The sequence below is a fragment of the Panthera onca genome, chromosome C1 (assembly GCF_046562875.1).
Source record: "Panthera onca isolate mPanOnc1 chromosome C1, mPanOnc1 haplotype 2, whole genome shotgun sequence".
In the NCBI taxonomy this organism is placed as follows: Eukaryota; Metazoa; Chordata; class Mammalia; order Carnivora; family Felidae; genus Panthera; species Panthera onca.
The window spans coordinates 59183651-59201042 of record NC_138346.1 but is presented as its reverse complement, the minus strand read 5'-3'; the positions used below and the strand labels follow the sequence as shown (position 1 = coordinate 59201042).

The 17392-nt window shown below is 41.5% G+C and overlaps 1 protein-coding gene across 1 annotated transcript in view; it reads right to left on the bottom strand.

Moving 5' to 3' along the window:
- Positions 1-6866, bottom strand: part of OLA1 (Obg like ATPase 1) — a 170917-nt gene extending 164051 nt beyond the window's left edge. Inside the window, exons 1-2 of the mRNA XM_060621750.3 lie at positions 6670-6866; positions 5273-5373 (exon numbers count right to left, since the gene is read on the bottom strand). Of these exons, the coding sequence (XP_060477733.1) occupies positions 5273-5373 (101 nt within the window). The 5' untranslated portion in view covers positions 6670-6866. The remainder of the gene's footprint in view (positions 1-5272; positions 5374-6669) is intronic.
- Positions 6867-17392: the final 10526 nt, after the last annotated feature.

Below are 17392 nucleotides of genomic sequence, written 5' to 3'. Positions count from 1 at the left end.
AAAACACAAAACAACAAAACTTCCTAAAGAAGAAAACCTAGATGACTCTGGGTATGGTAATGACTTTTCAGATACATCAAAGATAAGACCCATAAAATAAAATAGTAATAATAGAAAAGCTCGACCTCATTGAAATTAAAAACTTCTGTTCTGTGAAAGGCATGTCAAGAAAATGAGAAGACAAGCCACAGACTGGAAGAAGGTATTTGCAAAAGACACATCGGATAAAGAACTGTTATCCAAAATATACAAAGGACTCTTAAAAATCCACAATAAGAAAACAAACGGGGAGCCTGTGTGGCTCAGTCAGTTGAGTATCCAACTTCGGCTCAGGTCATGATCTTACAGTTTGTGGGTTCGAGCCCCGCATCAGGCTCCGTGCTGACAGCTTGCTCAGAGCCTGCACCCTGCTTCAGATTCTGTGTCTCCTCTTTCTCTGCCCCTCCCCGGCTCATGCTCTGTCTCTCTCTGTCTCTCAAAAATAAATAAATGTTAAACAAAATTAAAAAAAAAAAAAGAAAACAAGCAACCTGATTTTTTGTAAATGGACCAAAGGCCTTAATAAATACCTCACCAAGAAGACATAGAGATGTCAAATAAGCATATGAAAGATCGATGCTTCACATTAGATGTCATCAAGGAAACTCAAATTAAATTAATAATGGGATACCACTATACAACTACTAGAAAGGCCAAACTCCAGAACACTGACAACACCAAATACTGGTAAGGATGCAGAGCAACAGAAACTCTCACACAGTGCTGCTGAAAATGCAAAATGCTACAACCACTTCTTACAAAGTAAGAAACTTACAAGTTTCTTACAAAAGTAAACATTTAATTCAGCAATTGTGCTCCTTGGCATTTACCCAAAGAAGCTGAAAACTTATGTCCACACAAAAACCTGTACATGGATGTTTTATTCATTTCTGCCAAAACTTGGAAGCAGCCAAGATATCCTTCAGTTGATGAATGGATAAACTATGGTACATCCAGAAATGGAATATTATTCAGCACTAAAAAGAAATGAACTATTTAAGCCCTGAAAAGACATGGGGAACTTCAATGCATATTACTAAGTGAAAAGAGCCAATCTGAAAAGGCTTTAAGATTCCAACTATATGACATTCTGGAAAAGGCAAAATTATGGAGACAGTAAAAAGATTAGTGTTTGGGGAGGGTGGGTGAATAGGCAAAGCACAGAGCATTTTTAGGGCAGTGAAAATATATAGCGGGTACATATCATTTTGCATTTGTCTAAACCCATGGAAGATACAATGCCAAGAGTGTATAATGTGGACTTTGGATGATAATCATGTGTCAATGCAGGTACATCAATTGCAACAAATGTACCACTTTGGTGGGGAATGTTGATAATAGGAGAGGCTATACACGTATGAGTTCAGGGAGTATATGTGAAATCTCTCTGCCTTCCCCTCAATTCTACTGTAAAGCTAAAACTGTTCTAAGGAATATATATATATATATATATATATATATATATATATATATAATATAGAGAGAAAGAACATATATATATGTAAACTATATATATAGACTATATATAAAGTATATACATATATATAATATATACATACAATATATAATATATATGTGTATATATATACATATACACACACACACACACACACACACACACACACACCCGCAATAATACCCTGGCCCAAGAGGAGCTAATTTACAAAGGCTTAGTGAGGTTAAAAAAAAAAGGGGGGGGGGGGAGAGGCAAAACAAATCTAGAAACCAAATCTTCATATCATGGTTTGGTATTCTTTCTACTTCATTAAAAGCAGCCATTAAAACATGTGTCCTTATCATTAGGCCTACACACTACATCAAGGGGAAAAAAACTACCAATTGACAAATAATTCCTGAATGCCTAATAAATTCCTAATACCCAGCCTAAGTGCTAGAAATATAACAATAAACAAGAACAATATAACCCTTACCTTCAAAAAATTTAAGTCCTTTTTTTTAAAAATGTTTATTTATTTGAGAGAGAGACAGAGCACGAGCAGGGGAGGGGCAGAGAGAGAGGGAGACACAGAATCCAAAACTGGCCTCAGGCTCCAGCTGTCAGCAGAGCCTAACATGGGGCTTGAACCCAGGATCCATGAGCTCATGCCCTGAGCCAAAGTCAGACGCTTAACCAACTAAGCCACCCAGGCATCCCAAAATTTAAGTTCTAATAGGCAGAGGCAAAGGGGTATTAAAGAGCTGATTAATTTAAACAATGCATATAAGACACTCGGAATAGTAAATGTCATACAGTAAGTGTTCAATAAAAATCAGCTATTATCAGCTGTAAATATTACCTTTACATTTCTAAGTAATCAGCCTAATGTATACTAAGAAGAAAATCTTATTTGTCCAGATCTCTAAAAATCAAGACATTCTTTAGATGTTTTGGTACCAAATGTCCTTACTTTTGATCAGCAGGTCAGCTTTTAAAGAACTATCCCCCTCCCCAATCTATCTCTTATAGGCCTATCCAGAGGTAGACATGTCCAGTCAGTTTCCTTATACAGGAATCTGAATCACTGCAGAGGCAGCAGGAGATAAGAAATACCAGAAGTTCAGTTCATACGGCTGAGCTCCACAGGGACCCATCTCTATCAGCGTTACCCTGGTTCCCATTCTTCCTGAGGTCTGCTCAGCTTGTCCTTCAATTCTATCCTTCCAATAAGTCTCTTTTCTTGCTTAAGACAGCCAGACCTTGTGTAATCTTACAAAAAAAAACAAAAAAAAAAACAAAACCCTGATATTGTTAGATAATGTAAAATCACTCTACAAAAAGGAGTGCTCCCAAACCCAAATGCCAAAAATCAAACTGAACATTATTAAAATGAGAAAACTTCACTATTTGTAAAGCAGACCTCAATAAAACCTGGGGGGCAGGGGAGGTAGGATAACAGTGGGATGTGGGTATGTAATTTAAAAGCATAAATAGCACATTTATACTGGATAAAATATTTTTAGGTTATTTTCATATACATTGATTACATTATGTTCCAATACTAAAATGTTTACATAGAAAACACTTCTTAACATGTCTCAGTTTAAAGTAGTCCCATTTAGGGGCGCCTGGGTGGCTCAGTCGGTTAAGTGTCCGACTTCAGCTCAGGTCACGATCTCACGGTCCGTGAGTTTGAGGCCCGCGTCGGGCTCTGGGCTGATGGGTCAGAGCCTGGAGCCTGCTTCCGATTCTGTGTCTTCCTCTCTCTCTGCCCCTCCCCCTGTCTCTGTCTCAAAAATAAATAAACGATAAAAAAAAAAATTTTTTTTAAATAAAGTAGTCCCATTTAAAGCCAAGCTGCATTGACTGCAATGATTTTAAAATAAGATATGTTAATGTCTAAAAACTGTATTACTGGTGAAATAAAGCTCACAACATAATGATCATATCTTGCTTTCAAGTTTATTGACAACACCCTACAGTACTTTGCTTAATTATTTGTTTTGCTTACATTTCCACTCTCTATTTAGTCTTACTTTGCAAGCAGCCTATATCACAGCAGGAAACCCCTTCAAAATGCAAACCTCTCCAGCTCCAGGAAAGATTGAAATTAGGACAGCCACACTTGCTCATGTTTTACATTATAAGAATTTAAGAACTGCCTTACTTGGCCATACCATGCTTCATTCACTAAAAAATCTCTAGCACAGGGGCTCCAAGGAACACATGAAAGAACTATGGTTGTCCTACTTGCCACCAATCGAAAAGCCTAAAGCACATGCCAAAATATATTCATTCACCTTAATAAACCCATACTGGATCTGAGGGGCGCCTGGATGGTTCAGTCAGTTAAGTTTCCAACTTCGCTTCAGTCATGACCTCATGGTCCATGAGTTCAAGCCCTGCATCAGGCTCTGTGCTGACAGCTCAGAGCTTAGAGCCTGGAGCCTGCTTCCAATTCTGTCTGCCCTTCTCTCTCTGCCCCTCCCCCCTCATACTCTGTGTGTGTGTGTGTGTGTGTGTGTGTGTGTGTGTGTGTGTGTGTCTCTCTCTCACAAATAAGCATTAAAAAAAAAATTTTTTTTTAAATCCATACTGGATCTGTTACCATTAGTCCACCCTCATCAGTTTTGAGACATTTTATATTTTAAGATTAGTAAAAGGTATTAAAATAGAAGGACAGGGGTGTCTGGGTGGCTCAGTCAGCTGAGCAGTCAACTCTTGATATCGGCTCCAGTCATGATCTCCCAGTTTGTGAGATCCAGCCCCCCATCAGGCTCTGGGCTGCCAGCACAGAGCCTGCTTGGGATTCTCTCTCTCCCTCTCTCTCTCCCCCTCCCCCACTCGCACGCACACTCTCTCTCAAAATAAACATTAAACAAAATAGGACAAATAATGAAAAAAGTAAACTGAACACCCAGGGGTACCTCAGTAGCTCAGTCGGTTGGGCATCTGACTTTGGCTCAGGTCATGATCCTGGTTCATGGGTTTGAGCCCCGTGGTGGAGTTCTGTGCTGACAGCTCAGAGCCTGGAGTCTGCTTTGGAATCTGTGACTCCCTCTCTCTCTGCCCCTCCCCCACACATGCTCTGTCTCTCAAAAAATAAATAAACCTTAAAAAAAATTCAAATTGCATGTGCACAGGTTATATGATAAACTCCACATATATTTCCTACCGCTGCCTTATTTGCAAATAAATGATTTGTTTTAACTTTAAACACTATAAAACTCAAAGTTTTACTCCTGTAACTTTCAGATTTAGCCACTTTACAATAGATACCCTTTTATCTAGCAACTTCCAATATTAAACTCAAACTTGTTACCTCTTTCTCCAGTAAAAATTAATCAACTTTATAGTGGGGCTTTTAGAACTACTTCTTAAATCATCCTACTATAATGGCCTCTGGCAGCCAGCCTAGGTAGGTACCTTACATACCAGCAAGCATCAAAATCAAATTTAAACTACTTCAATTCCACTTAAATTCAATACTGAGTGTCTCCCAACAGTGTTTCAAGCAAACAGAGATGATCTAAAACTTGATGTTTCAACTCTCATTGCTTCTTCTTCTAGTGTAGGGAAACAAACATAAGTAATTCAAGTTTGAACACAGTATCTGTATAGAAAGCCAAAAATAAAATACATCCAAATGAAAACCTTGTTTTGCAACATTAATATTCCAGCTTCCCAGCCTTTTTGCAATTTAAGTTTTAATAACCACATAAGTTCCCATTTCTACAACAAGACCCAAAATATTTACAAGATGAACAAGAGTAAAGCCCAACAACATTCACCTACCCAACATTTGGCAATCCAACAATACCAATTTTCAAGGAGGTTCCAAATCTTCCAATGATTGGGGGTGGTTTAATTCCATCACCTCCCTTTTTGGGGGGCATCTGAAATGTCAAAACATATATATAAACAAAATCTTTTACTATCCCCATTAACCAAAAACATTTCATCACACAAAAGATATTACTGAATAACAGATTTAAAATAAAACATACTGTATATACCAATCCAAAACCGACACAGAGCTAAATCCACTTTATTTTTTAAAAAGTATTTTAAAAGTTCCAGAAACAGGTCTGATTCTGATAGTTGTCAAAGCAGTCACTCCTAAGAAGTCCCAGAAAGATTAATCTAAAAATATGTGACACCATAAATCAAAAATAAAATTTAGCTGCCAATCTTCCATCCATATTGTTCACAAAATTCTTTCTTTCTTAACCAGATATAAGGTCACAAGAATGAAAGCACTCAGAAGCAGGAATAGAGAAAAGAGAGTCAAAGAAAATCCATTCTAGTACAACCTGCAACCAAGTCACCTCCCCCCAAACCATTCCTCGTACCTGGAACCCATTCTTTCCCATTTTCCCCACAAGCACCATTTTCACACGGATGAGCACACACCAGTATCAGAGTCTTGGCGACCACGTCTCTCCCACCTTTGGCACTGTAGATACGACTCAAGGGTCCTCATAAGCAACCTCCAGAATCTACGCTCTGGTTATTTCTAGTTCTAAATGAATCCACTAACTCTTTTTATTTACAAACTGAAACTTTCTAGGTCCCTGCTAATCTGGCTCCAAGTTCCTCCGTGCAGAATTAATCTCACTTTACTACTGCAAGCTGAACTCATGAGGACTACCAACCTCACGTTCTACAAACTAGGAACTAAAACTGTCCCTGTCTTCTGGCGCCTGCTGAACCTCCAGCGGCCACACTGACGCCCTGCTCACAAGTGGTATTCCAGGCTCTTGATCTCTGACCCCTAGGGCCAGGGACCTCCCTTCTCAGGGTCTTAACTCACACCTGTTCCCAGCTTCAAAGCCCAGGCCTCTGCAAGAGCAGAGCCTCTCCAGTCCTCTGGCCTCCTACCGAGGGGTGGCCAGCAGCCCAGCCAAAGCGGGCCTCCACCCAACATCTACCCCCGTGGACTGGGCCACTGGCCATCCCGGCCTCTCAAGAAGGCTTTCCCAGTGTGCCGGGCGGAGGCGTGGGCCGCTCTCGGGACGCGCGGCCTAGTCCAAGAGCGCCTCATTCATCCACACACCACACGTTTCCCGCTGCCCTCGCCCATCCCGGCCACCCGGCCCCCCGGCCCTGGCCTCACACCGGCCTCAGGGCCACAAGCTGGGGCGCCGAAGACTCGGCGGAGGGGGCACCCGCGGGCTCGCTGACGGACTCACCGTGCTCGGGGCGGGCGATGACACGGGGTCCCAGCGGCAGGGTAGACGGGTACTGCCGGCAGCGAGAGGAGGAGAGGAAGGAGGAGAAAGCGCAGGCCCGGCCCCTCCGCGGAGCAGCACGCACGACGGCGGTAGCGGCTGTAGCGGCGGCGGCGGCGGCGGCGGCGGCGGAACGGGCGGGCCGGGCGCCGGGCGGCACCTGCGCGCAGATCGCGGGCCCCGCCCCGCCCCTCGCTCCTGCCCACCCCGTCCATTGGCCCGACGAGCCGGGAGGCGGGAGCAGGGTGGGAGGAGTCGCGCGGCGCCCGAGCTGGCGGGAGGAGGAGCCGGAGCTGGAGCCCGTCTGTCTCCCCAACTCTTCCCCCCCTTCCCGCTCCGCTGGCCCCGGGAGCGCGCGTCTTCCGCCTTCTCAGCACGTGGAGCTCCTGGGACCCGGGTCTCTGCTTCCCTCCCGGAGCGCGCCCGGCGTTGCCGCACACGCTCATTCGTTGGCCTGCAGCCGCACATTTCACCCGCTGGACCTCGAAGCGCCCTCGGCCAGACCGCCCGCCCGGAGATGGGTCTCACGAGGTCTGGCGAACAGCCGTGCCAAACCTGCGGACCTCCTGGCTGCTAACCGACTCCTCCGGGGCCAAGACCCCAGCTTGCCATCCTTTTCTTATAACTTTCTTGAGTCAACCCAAATGATGAGAAGCTGTTAAATAAACTTAACTAAAGGGGAAAAAAAAAAAAAAAAGGGCCAAGGGAAGCTTGTGATCTAAGGACCCCTTCATCACTTTATTGTCCAGGCGTTTTACAAGCACTGGATCAAAGAATGCATTTAATAGAGCCAGTTTCCCCTACTTTTCCTCTGGATGGTTATGAGCAAGGGGCTTTGGAATTTGGGAAACAGGTTCCCATCTGGATTCCACTACTTGTGACCCTGGACAAAGTAACCTCTCTGAGCTTTAATTTCCTCTTTGATAAAAGTGAGACTATTGAGACCCACCTTAGGAGGTTATTATGAGGATAAAACGAGATATGTGTAAAGCTTACAACAACAGTACCTGGCACATACAGGAAGGGCTCATAAGTGGTCCATAAAGGGTATCGTTAATATTGGGGTTTCATCCGATCTCACCCACACATACTACACCATGAGCTCCATCTGTAGAAGGAATTCCTTCTGTAAACTTTCAAGTATTTGTTGCAATGAATGTAATACCTTTCCCAAAATTGTGACCCTAGAAGCTTCTTTCAAGGAGACTAGTTCATGGGGCGCCTGGCTGGCTCAGTGGTAGAGCACGTGACTCTTGATTGGGGGGGAGGGGGTTGTAAGTTGGAGCCCCTTGTAGAGACTACTGAAAAATAAAAAAGCAAAGATATTCATAATAAAGGGAAAAAATATGAGCTGGTTACTATCCCCATTTTATAGATGAGGGAACAATATCAGAAAGGCAATGTAATTTGGACGTCACACAACTAGTAAATGACAGAGGCCAGATTTCAGACCCAATCTAACTGAAAGATCTGTTCCCTTTAAGCCAAATTTTTTTCTAATATAAACTCCTTATAAGCAACAACTGAGCCATTATTTATAATAAAATTGCATTACGGTTTTTTTAATCTTTTTTAAGTCTATTTATTTATTTTGAGAGAGAACAAGTGGGGTAGGGGCACAGAGAGAGGGGGACAGAGGATCCAAAGCAAGCTTTGTGCTTACAGCAGAGAGCTGATGGCAGGGCTCGAACTCACAAACCATGAGAGTATGACCTGAGCCAAAGTCAGACATTTAACTCACAGAGCCACCCAGGAACCCCAGCACTAAGGTTTTTCTTAGCCCTATGAAAATGATCTACTGAGGTAGGTTAAAAAGCTGTTTCTGTAAATTTGGAATTCTCAAAGACACAGGCAACTTGATTTGATTTTTTTAATATCATTCATAAACATGCACTGTTTATATTCTCTCAATCTAGCTCCCTTGTTGCCACGTCCATGCATTTTTAAATTTTTTTTTTTAACGTTTATTCATTTTTGAGAGAGCATGAGCAGGGGAGGGGCAAAGAGAGAAGGAGATACAGAACCTGAAGCAGGCTCCCGGCCCTGAGCTGTCAGCACAGAGCCCAATGCAGGGCTCGAACCCACAAACCATGAGATCATGACCTGAGCCGAAGTCAGACGCTTAACTGACTGAGCTACCCAGGTGCCCCTGAACCATACATTTATAAAACAGGTATCTGAGTACACTCTAGCTATGAAACAGAGGGGAGCTAACTAGCCCACATTTTGTACCCACCATCAGTATAAAATTATGACTAGTCCTAACAGAGTAATTCCTAATCATTCACTGCTGTTTTAGTGGTGAGATTCTATAGTTGGTTTTCACACTGCTTGCTGCTTATGGAAACAGAGAGGAACCATTACTTAAAAAGCTGAAAAATCCCAGAGAGCCTGCTCTGCCCAGCAACCAGCCACTCCACTACTAATTGAAAGTGTTCCCCAGTCATGGAGTAGTGGAATCATCTTCAACTTATCACTGTCTTTTAGCCAAATATAGCTACTTTTTCAATCTCAGTATCTCTCACATCTACCCATTCCCTTCAATTCACACTATCAAGTCCTTGAGTCAATCATCTGTTTTTCTATTTGCAGTTACAACTTTCTTGCTTGCACTTTTGACCACCTTTAAAGTGTCTTGACAAAGCAGGTCACACAGATCTCAGTGAGCTAAGCAGACTTTCAGGAGAGGCCATTTGCTACTGCTGAGTTACCTGATAACAGGACTCCATTTCCAACTCAGTCACTGGGGGTCAATTCATGTTAACAAGATAGAGAATCTGACTGGCCCAGTTTAGGTAAAGTTCTAGCAAGGGCCCAGTCAGCCTTGGCCAAGCAGGTAGAGGTCATATAGTGGAAACAGCCCTATGAATGACCTTTACTACTAAAACAGGCAGTTCTCAGGAAAGATCTTCACAGGCTATCTACTATTCCACATGACAAATGAAGACTCAGTGAGACAAACAGGATAATAACTTTAGGGGGGAAGGGAACCACTTGCAAAAAAGAAAGTACCCCAGGGAATGGGAGAATTGGGGAGGTTTTGGTCAAAGGGTACAAACTTGCAGTTAGAAGATAAGTTCTGGGGATCTAATGCACAGCCTTGTGATTATAGTTAATACCATATTATATACTTGAAAGTTACTAAAAGACTAGATCTTAAATGTTCTCATAAAAAAGAAATGATAATTGTGTGAGGTGATGGAAGTGTTAGCTAGGGCTGTGGTAGTAATCATATTTGTATATCAAATCAACACTTTGTACACCTTAAACTTAAATAGTTATATGTCAACTATGTCTCAATTTTTTAAGGTACCCTATCCAGTTATTAAGTAGCATTTTTTCTCTGTTACCTACATCACATTTTTCTCTCTACATTAAACTTCTATCATATATCCAGTGTCCAGAAAATAGTCCCCATATATTTAGAATATCCTATTCTTCACTTTTTGTTGTTCATATAAAATTATTTTCTTAAATACCTACCCCATGCCACTGCTCTAGGCTTTGAAGCAGTGAAGAACAAAATAAATATGCTCTTTGCCCTCAAGGAGCTTGCAATCTGTTAGATAAACAAGTCATTATACAAATAACCATATAAGAACCTGGTAAAAAATCTATTGGATGCCTAGGTACTTGTATTACAATTTGAAGATGTGTAATAACCCACCTTGATTGTCCTTACTTTCAGGACTTCTTATGAACCAGGCAGTGCTTAATCATCCCCTTTCTCTGTTTCATGAAAAACAGTACACACACACTGCAAGGCATCAGCAAAGAAGCAGGTTTTTAGTTTTCATTCTTCCACTTAACAGAGCATGATTTTGAATTTTTGCAACTGGACCGTAAGTTACCTGTGAAGCAAAACTTATGTTTAATCAACTGTTCTCTCTTCTGGAATTACTCGTAGTATTTAAAAGAATGCTGACTAATTAAACAGTCCAGGGTGCCTGGCTGACTCAATCAGAAGAACATATGACTCTTGATCTCGGGACCGTGACTTGGAACCCCATGTTGGGTGTAGGTGATTACTTAAATAAATAAAACTTTAAAACAAGTAAATAGGGGCGCCTGGGTGGTTCAGTCGGTTGAGCATCCGACTTCGGCTCAGGTCATGATCTCGCGGTCTATGAGTTCGAGCCCCACGTCGGGCTCTGTGCTGACAGCTCAGGGCCTGGAGCCTGCTTCCGATTCTGTGTCTCCCTCTCTCTCTGCCCCTCCCCCACTTTCACTCTGTCTCTCAAAAATGAATACATGTTTTAAAAAATTAAAAATAAATAAATGAAATGAAATTTTAAAATAAAATAAATAAATAAATAGGTATAGAATCCAGTTATCATCCCAGAAACTACTAGAGTTTTGTCACCTAATCTCTATCATAATCCAAAGATGAAGATTTAGGGATTCTTGAAAGAAAATTTGCATACCGTTTTCCCAGAGGCAACATAAAAAGGCATATGCCAATCTAAAAAAATGTATATATTACTAATGTACTTACCTAGGATGCTTTTAGCTACAAGTTACAGAAATTCTGATTCAGTGGCAATTTATACTGTGTAACAAAGTCCAGAGAGAACTTCAGGATTAACAGCTTCTGTAGCTCAATACTATATTCAAGGCTCTTGGTTCTTTCTGTATCAAGGCTGTCTTCTCCGGGCTTCCTCAGTTGTCATCCCCAGGCTAAAGAAGAAGACTGCTATGGCAGTTCCAGGCAACACACCCAGAAATGACTATGTTTGGGAGCGGGGGAGAAAGCATCTCCTCTAATAGCCCTGTCTTAGAAGAAAGGAAACAGGGGCACCTGGGTAGCTCAGTCAGTTGGGCATCCAACTCTTGATCTCGGCTCAGGTTGTGATCTCACAGTTTGTGAGATGGAGCCCCACACCAGGTCCTACAGTGACCTCGAGGAGCCTACTCAGGATTCTCTCTCTTTCTCTCTCTCTCTGCCCCTCCCCTGCTGGAGGGCTCTCTAGCTTTCTCTCTCTCACTCGCTCTCACTCTCTTTCTCCCCCATACCCCCTCTCCTCCCGTGCTCGTGCGTTCTCTCTCAAAACAAATAAATTTTTTTGAAAAAGGAAACATGTCAGAAACCCTCCAGCAGTCTTCTTTCACTGGGCAAAATTGGGGTTCATGCCTATACCTGAACCAAACACTTGCAGAGGAAATGCAGTTACCCTTGGACCATTCAGCCCACCCTAGGCGTTAGAAGAGAGATCAACTTCCTCAGACATATGGCTATGTGGGAGATGGATAGGTATCTGAGCAAAACCAGGGTTGTGTAAGAAAAGAACACCAGTTATGTCCACTATACTTTCTGAGCCGTTTTTTCAACCTAACAGTTTGAGCACTGTCTGATAATTCTGAAAGAAGTCAGTGGCATTGGTAGTCATCTGATCTAATGTACATAACTGTAATAAATGTTGGCACACCTAGTTCACTAAGAAAGCACCAAAGAAAACTGATCTTTTTCTAGTAATACGTAATGGTCTTATAAAATGAGAGCTTATGAAAATACTATTTTTACTAACCTTTACAAGACACTTAATGTTCTAGTCATGGAAAGGGAAGATTACTTACCGAAGGGTGTCATAAGAGTTTCATCAATTGAACTGGAAATTGGGGGATGTTGCACATAGGCCTAGGTTACCGAACTTACAGCCTCTCCTACTAACTAACACGAGCTCTGCAAAATATTTCCCCTTCATTACAGTTTTGAACTTGTGTTATTCATTTCAAAGAATAGGGTACTAGTCAGGATAGGCTGGATTATAGTAACAGACAACTCCAAAATTAGAGTCTTAACAGAATAGAAGTATTTCTCTTAGATGAAGTCTCCTGGAGATCCTCTAAGTGGCCCGTGAGTTGGCATGGCACTTCTAGGCTGCTCAGTCTCTAAATCCTTCCAATATCAAAGTGACATTTCTTGGCCAATATAAGGCACATGGCCACATCCAATTTCAAGGGGCAGGGAATCCTTGTACCCCAAAGTAGAAAAAATTAGATATTGATGAAGAGTGATAATGCCCAACAATATTCACAAGTAGATGTTTTTTCAATATCATTACCTTTCCTTTTTTTTTTTTTAAGTTTATTTATTTTGAGAGAGAGAGAGAGAGAGAGCGCATGTGCATGCATGTGAGGTGGGGAGAGGCAGAGAAAAAGGGAAAGAGAGAGAATCTGAAGCTGGCTCCACACTGTCAGTCCAGAGCCTGGCTTGGGGCTCGAACTCAGGAACCGTGACATGATGACCCAAGCCTAAATCAAGACTTGGACACTTAACCGACTGAGCCACCTAGGCACCCCATTCACAAGTAGATTCTATGAAGGGCATTCTTTCTAAATCACTTTGTTCTTATCAATATATGAAATACTGCAACCAAAGCTGCCCTTCTTTCTAAGATGAGTCTTAGAAAAAAGTCATGACTGATGTTACTTCGGTGGTGCCTACTCATCCCACAGCCCCCTCATTTTAAGAAAAATCCATTCTCCTCTCCCTACAGAGGGGTGGGCCTAAGTCTTCCTGTGTGTATCACATGAACCCTCCAGCCACGGTAGACTGGACTAGGATTGATGAAAACCAGACCCAAGCTGGGCAATCAAGATTCTCTTGAGAAGTTGGACGTAGGACATAGCAATAAATACTGTCAACTGCTTGAAGAACACAGAGTCAGGGCCATGTCAGACACTTTCTCGACAGGTACAGACAAAGCTCCTCAAAAGAAAGGAAAATAAGACAGGGCAGGCAGGAAAAGGGGGAGGCAATCAACGATGTGGTCCTTCAATCACAAGTGCTGACTTTCTAGTTCAAGTCTAGTCCTCCTAAAGCCTGATGTTTTTGGACGTTGGACTGTATGAGATAACCCTGTGTTCTACCAAGACCTCTGGTTTTCTGTTCACATTGGTTTGCAAGGTGTTTCTGTTTCTTACAGCCAAACAATGGTTGTAGTAACCAAAGCAAAGAACTTACACTGTCCTGAAAACTTTTAATGTACGTTAGGGGCACAGTGATCCAATATGCCTCTTGCCTATAGTTTTAAATTACAAGGCATTATTTCCCGGGGTGTGTTCTGTAGAACAGTGATCCTCCAAGCTGCTCTATGGAACAAGGGATCTAGGATCAGGTAAGTTCAGGGAGTGCTGCATACAACATCCCCCTTCTGGAAACTTATACGTTAGTATATTTAAGGTTCTGAGAAGTTCTGCTGTAAAGAGACCTATTAAGTCTCTTTAACCCAGCATTACCAGATGTGTACATACTTTTCCTTATAATACACATTAACATCCCTCAGAACTTGTGCTCTATAGGGTCGCAACCCTTCAAAAGTTGCTATTATAATGATTCAGGAAAAGTACTTTTTGGCTGGAGTAAAAATCTGTTGAACATTGTCTTCCCTTGCTTTTTTAACTACCAAATGACAAAAAAGATTCTTTAACAAGGAAAAAAAGTGAGCACCAAACCTAAGAAAAGCATTGCTCCCACAAGATGTCTCACTACCAAGTTGAAATTTAGAATTACAATGAAGAGTTTTGTGCTTCATCTTACTCTGCATGAGAATATGCCTTTTTAAGAGGAGTAAAAGATCTCCAAAGAGGGGGATGAAATTTGGAGGCTTTCTTGAGCGACTCAAGAAAATTATTGAGGAAATCTCCCTCTAGAAACTACCTTTGGGATATCCTGACGGCTGATAGGAGACCCCCTGAATAGGCTAGCCACTGCTCTCCTGCTCAGCGCTTTGACTTCCTGGCCAACTGAAGCAATAAATAATAGCTCAGGTCCTTGCTCCTTTAAAGTAGAGCTAGATTAAAATGACCTAAGTATCAAGGGAAGAAGCACTACTCACAATCATCTTCAAGATCAAATGATTTCTACTGCTTCTGTTTGTCTTCAGAGGTTTTTAGGTTGAGAGAATGAAATGCTTATCAAACCCCTCTTGTGTGCCAGATACTGTGCTAGACATTTTACATTTGGGACCCATTTTACCAACTCTATAAGTATATATTGCCACGCCTCTTTTACAGCCAAGGACATCAAGTCTGTAAAAGGTTAGGCAATTTTATTACAGTCTCATTGTTAGTAACTATTAGGCTATATAAAACCAATTCCATCTGACTCCAGAGTTCTTGTGCTTTGTATTTAAATATGCTTGCCCCACAACATTCAAATATGTTTTTCACACGGTAAATGATGCAGTCTAACACTATAGATAAAAACAGGTGTGTGTATGTGTGTGTATCAGATAACATATTCAGTATATCAGTGGGCTTTGGTATTCAAGGACAAACAAGACCCTGGAAACATTAAGGCTTCAGTATTCATGACATGACCAGGGTTATCTAAATTGAGGCAACGATTAAGATGTTGTGTCAGGGAACAGTTTATTCAGGGAATGCTAGATGAATTGCTCTGAAATCACTGTGAACTATTAAACAATGCACGTTAAGTAGGACGATGAAGTCCCAGAACTGTGTTTCTTCTCGTTTCTACTGTCTTTTAACCACGCTTCGCATTACAGCTTGAAGAAAAGTATTTTCTAACGATGCTTCTAAAGTAAACAAAGGACACTGCCTGACACACTACCAAGACGACCACTCTAAAACAAATGAACTTAAGTACATATCAAAGTTGGTGGTGATAAAACCACACAAAAGAACTATTTTAAAGTTTTTTTTAGAACACAAGACTTTGACTACATTTATTCCTAGAAAGTCAAATTTTAAATGTCATTTGATAGCCTAAGGAGTAGTAAAACATTTTTTTTGATTTCACTTTTGAAATTATTTTATGGGTATTATAGAGTAAATAATTATGTTAATGTTTTTGGATCCCAAACTTTCCATGTAGGAGATGCATCATATAGAAAAGCAAAAAAGTGGGGTACCTGGGTGGCTCAGTCAGTTAAGTGTCCGACTTCGGCTCAGGTCATGATCTCACAGTTTATGGGTTCAAGCCCACATCAGGCTCTGTGCTGACGGCTCATAGCCTGGAGCCTGCTTGGATTCTGTATGTGTGTCTCTCTCTCTCCACCCCTCCCCTGTTCACGCCGTCTCTCTCTCAAAAATAAACACTTTAAAAAATAAAAATAAAAAATAAACAGTTAAAAATTTGTTAAAAAAATAAATCATCATACTCTTATAAAAAAAAAAGTAAAGCAAAGAAGTAAAAACCCTATAATTTTTTATTTCCTGAAAGAAATGTCTGAAAGAGCCTAGAAACCATGACAACCCAGTAGCAATAAACAGCCTTAGCACCCAGATTTCACCATATTTAGGATAGCTGATCCCAGGTCTGAAACAGAAATGTACAAAATGAGCCTGGGATGTCATCTACTTGAAGGCAGGAAATTATCAAAGACTGTTGGGGTCATAGCAAAATGATACAAAAGTCAGCTTCCTCTGGGGCTTCCTCTGGCCAAATACAGACCAATTTAAACATCCAACAGGAAAAATGACTGCACCTGACTGAAACACATGGAAAAATAAAATCCATGAGTTCACAGAGTTAGGAAAAAGAAAACTAATCACCTAGTTAATTAAATACACAAGTCACTGGTCACCATTAGAAGTAGGGCAGTGTAGGGGCACCTGGGTGGCTCAGTCGGTTAAGCATCCGACTTCACCTCAGGTCATGATCTCACAGTTCGTGAGTTCGAGCCCCGCATCAGGCTCTATGCCGAATGCTCAGCCTGGTGCCTACTTCCAATTTGTGTCTCCTCTCTGCCCCTTCCCTGCTCACACTCTATCTCTCTCTCTCTCAAAAAATAAACAGAAAACAGTATGGAGGTTCCTCAAAAAACTAAAAATAGAACTACCCTACGACCCAGCAATTGCACTACTAGGCATTTATCCACGGGATACAGGTGTGCTGTTTTGAAGGGACACCCCCACGTTTATAGCAGCACTATCAACAATAGCCAAAGTATGGAAAGAGCCCAAATGTCCATCGATGGATGAATGGATAAAGAAGATGTGGTGTATATATATACAATGGAGTATTACTCGGCAATCAAAAAAGAATGAAATCTTGTCATTTGCAACTACGTGGATGGAACTGGAGGGTATTATGCTAAGTGAAATTAGTCAGTCAGAGAAAAACAAAAATCATATGATTTCACTCATATGAGGACTTTAAGAGACAAAACAGATGAACGTAGGGAAGGGAAACAAAAATAATATAAAAACAGGGAGGGGGACAAAACAGAAGAGACTCATAAAGATGGAGAACAAACTGAAGGTTGCTGGAAGGGTTGTGGGAGGGAGGATGGACTAAATGGGTAAGGGGCATTAGGAATCTACTCCTGAAATCATTGTTTCACTATATGCTAACTAATTTGGATGTAAATTTTAAAAAATAAAATTAAAAAATAATAATAATTAGGGTAGTGTGTTGGTTTGCTAAGGCAGCCATTACTGAGTACCCCAAATTGGGTGGCTTAAACAACAGAATTTCCTCACAATTCTAGAAGCTAGAAATCCAAGATCAAGGTGTTGGCAAGGTTGATTTCTTCTGAGGCCTCTCTCCTTGGCGTGGAGTTGACCACCTCCTCCCGGTGTCCTCACATGATCTTCCCTCTGTGCATGTCTGTGTCTAACTTTCTTCTTATAAGTATACTGGTCATATTGATTAGGGCCTATTCTAATGAGCTCATTTTAACTTAAGTACCTCTTTAAAGGCCTTATCTCCAAATAC